The sequence below is a fragment of the Tupaia chinensis genome, unplaced genomic scaffold (assembly GCF_000334495.1).
Source record: "Tupaia chinensis unplaced genomic scaffold, TupChi_1.0 Scaffold140166_1, whole genome shotgun sequence".
In the NCBI taxonomy this organism is placed as follows: domain Eukaryota; kingdom Metazoa; phylum Chordata; class Mammalia; order Scandentia; family Tupaiidae; genus Tupaia; species Tupaia belangeri.
The window spans coordinates 30,459-33,680 of NW_006200045.1; the positions used below are offsets into that span (position 1 = coordinate 30,459).

Genomic DNA, 3,222 nt, shown 5'->3' on the forward strand with positions numbered 1-3,222 from the left:
AACAAACAATGGTAGGAGGGCCCCAACATGATAGAGCAGCTCAGTGGTGGCTGTCCTCTGCAGGCTGGAGCTGACAAGAGGAGATGCTCTTACAGATTTGGGCTATTTAGGCAGAGTAGTGGCCCAGAGGGTCTAGAGATGGTTCTATCTGGTAGATTCAGCAAGCCAGTAAATATATTGAGCACAATGAAAGCCAGAATTCTCACTGTTGGACAAGGCAAACACAACTTAAAACAAGGAGAGCAGAAATGAACCCTTTGGTTTGGATTGGATTGGTGGTATAGGTGTAAACTAATTATTTTCAATATATACCTGTACAAATCCCCATATTTACCATATAATATGTACAGGTATAAATGCACACACACAAAAATCTCTGGCAACTAAGGGGACCAGGAAACAACATACTTCAATAGATCTAAGTTTCTAAATCCATTTAATGGGAACAAAGCTACTTGGGGGCAGGGGTGATGACTGATTGCAGGACCATAGTAAGAAAAGAATTACATGACCCTGGAAAAGTTTTATTATTCTAGAAAGTAAGAAAGTACTCAAAGAATAATGGGAGCACTTTCAAAGCAAACACAAAAGCCAGCTTAGAAAGATACCCACTGGAAAAATATGGGACTATTTGAGCATGAAATAAAAGCAGATAGGGCTGGCTCCATGACAAGCAGTAATGCACTACTAAAGAGAAACCATACACCATGTTCTCTGTGTGTGCAGGAAAGCCTCAGCCTGACCAGGGCTGACTTTCTCTTCCCTGCTGCCAGATTATAGATTACCTGGAGAAACTCATCAACTCTATCCCATCTCCCTGCATCGCCTGCTTCTACATCACTGTGATAAGCTTTTCCTGCATCACAAGCCTGAGCACTCTCCCACCATTAGCACTAAACCCTCACTCCGTCCTGTGCTCCATCTGTACCACGGCTGCCACCCTCTAAGACAAATGTCAGCTGTCAGGTGTGCCCTGCTCTGGACCTTTCCCTGCTACTGAGCATCCTCGAAGCGAACTACAGTGGCTTCCTGATTGGGGACTCTCATTTTGTTTGGTATCAGGCACTTCGTTTCTTTATTATCACACAACTGATAATTCTTATTTGTGTTTTTCCTTAGGTCTGGTCTGACTGCTCATCAGGTTCCTCTAGGATTCAAGGGATGCAGCTGATCAAGCATCCTGCCTCTGGACCTGGTCCTCCTCTTCTGTAGCCTGCCTGATGGCATCCAATTTCTCTTTGGGATGTGAGTTCAAACAGACTAAGAGTCATTCTTTTTGTGACCTCACTTCATTGCGTTTAACCTGCTCTACTGACAACAGTGCCAACCCAATCATTTATGTCTTCATTAGCTCCTTTTAACTCCACCTTCAGACCCTTGAGTTGACTCTTTTGTTTTAACTTTCTTTCTTTCTTCTACAGGTGAGATAGAGAGAAAAAGATAGAAACAGCACTCCCAATAGCGTCTTGACACCACAATTCATCCCCATCCTCAGTTAGCTCTCTATCGTGGGCAAGCATGTACCTGGTTACTCAGAGAAGTCTCTAGTCCCAAATGAAGAACCTCCCGGGTGAGTCAGCCTCACAGAGCTTGTGTTTTTTACTGCTGCCACTGTTTGACCTCCTCAAGTTGATGCTTGAGGATGCTGCCAAAGTGCGTAAATGTGGAGGTAGTTCTCCATGAAGGTGGAGCTGTTGAAAAATCACACTGGGACAGTGAAGAGGAGCCTCTGTCCTGGTCCGTCCGGTGTGACTTAGAGTAAACATTTCCCTGCCATGGTTAATCTGCACTTCTCAGCTTCCTGCTTCTGAAATGCCTCAGGAATTTCCAGCTGAGTTTTCTCCTCAATCATGGGCTGGGTGATTTTTACAAATTAGGAGGCAAAGCATTAATGGGACAAAGAAATGTGGTAATAGCTGAAGATATTCTACAGTCTTATCAACTGCACTAGGGAGAAATGTTCACATGTTGAAATATTCAATTTGTAAGATAAATAATATGGATTGATTGTAAAAAAAGAAAATTAAATTTTTTAAAAAAGAATTTTGAGGGGTCCAGTACCAGACTGTTCTAGCCCCTTGTGCAGACTCCACTCACCTTCGTCCACTCTCTGGACTTCTGGTCTTCTCTTCTCTTTGGTCATGAGCTGCTGGACCTTACTTTGCTCTTCTTGTCCCTCTATTTTAGCTTCTTTGTGAATCTGTTCAGTAGTTTTAGGGTCTGATCTGCTCTTCAAGACTCAATTACACAGCCTTAGGTCTATCACATCTTGATGCATAAAACAAATTCTAGATGAGGTTTTTCTTTCTTTTAAATTTTCTCCATCTAATTAAAATACTGGTCCATATGTGGCTTTGTTTTCTCAAAGTCCAGGTCTTTGCCAATGGTGGCGAGCAGATGACACAGGCAAGCCAGGGATTCTTCATGATTCTTTCATGATTTTAATGCAGAATCATGCATGATGGCTTCTGGCAGAATTTTCAGCTGAGAGTTCTCCAACATTATGTTACCAATGAATATTTGTTGGGCTTTGTTAATACAAAAAGAAAGATAAAAAACATACGGTAATGGGACCAGCAGTTAGTGTAATGGCTATGTCGCTAGACTCCCATGTAGCTGAACACGGTTGGAGTCCTGGACCAGGCGGCTTAAACTCACACTGGGCGCGTGTGCATGCGTGCCCAAGATCCCAAGAGGAGAATGGAGGAGAAAGGATTGTGGCGTGGCACCCTATAGCAAAAAACCTCTCCATAAACACACACACACACACACACACACACACACGATAATTACCTTTTTTTTTTCATTAATATATGAATGTAGAGAAAGCATTTGATAAAATACAACACCCCTTAATTATTAAGCTCTTTTTTTTTTCTTTTTTATTCATGATTAAGCTCTTAACAAGATGGGTATAGAAGGATCATTTCTCAACACAGTAAAAGCCATATATGAAAAACCTATAGCTAACGTTATACTGGATGGAAGAAAGCTAAAAGCTTTTCCACTAAAAACTGGGACTAGACAAGGCTGCCCATTTCTTCACTCCTTTTCAATATAATTCTGGAAGTCTTAAAAATGCAGTCAGAAAAAAAATAATATAAAAGACATTCAAATAGGCAAAGAAGAGTTGAAAATATCTTTTTTTTTTTTTGAGAGATTTTCACTGTAGGGCGCGTGCGCTCACCAGACAGACAGAGAGAGACATAGAGACAGAAAGCG

General features: G+C 41.6%; 1 protein-coding gene across 1 annotated transcript in view; it reads left to right on the plus strand.

Annotated features, from left to right (window-relative positions):
* The window catches only part of LOC102500260 (mas-related G-protein coupled receptor member A-like), a gene marked incomplete at its 5' end in the record, with an annotated part of 23,800 nt that extends 22,853 nt beyond the window's left edge, over positions 1 to 947 (plus strand). Inside the window, 1 exon segment of the mRNA XM_027765990.1 lies at positions 774 to 947. Within this exon segment, the coding sequence (XP_027621791.1) occupies positions 774 to 947 (174 nt within the window).
* Positions 948 to 3,222: the final 2,275 nt, after the last annotated feature.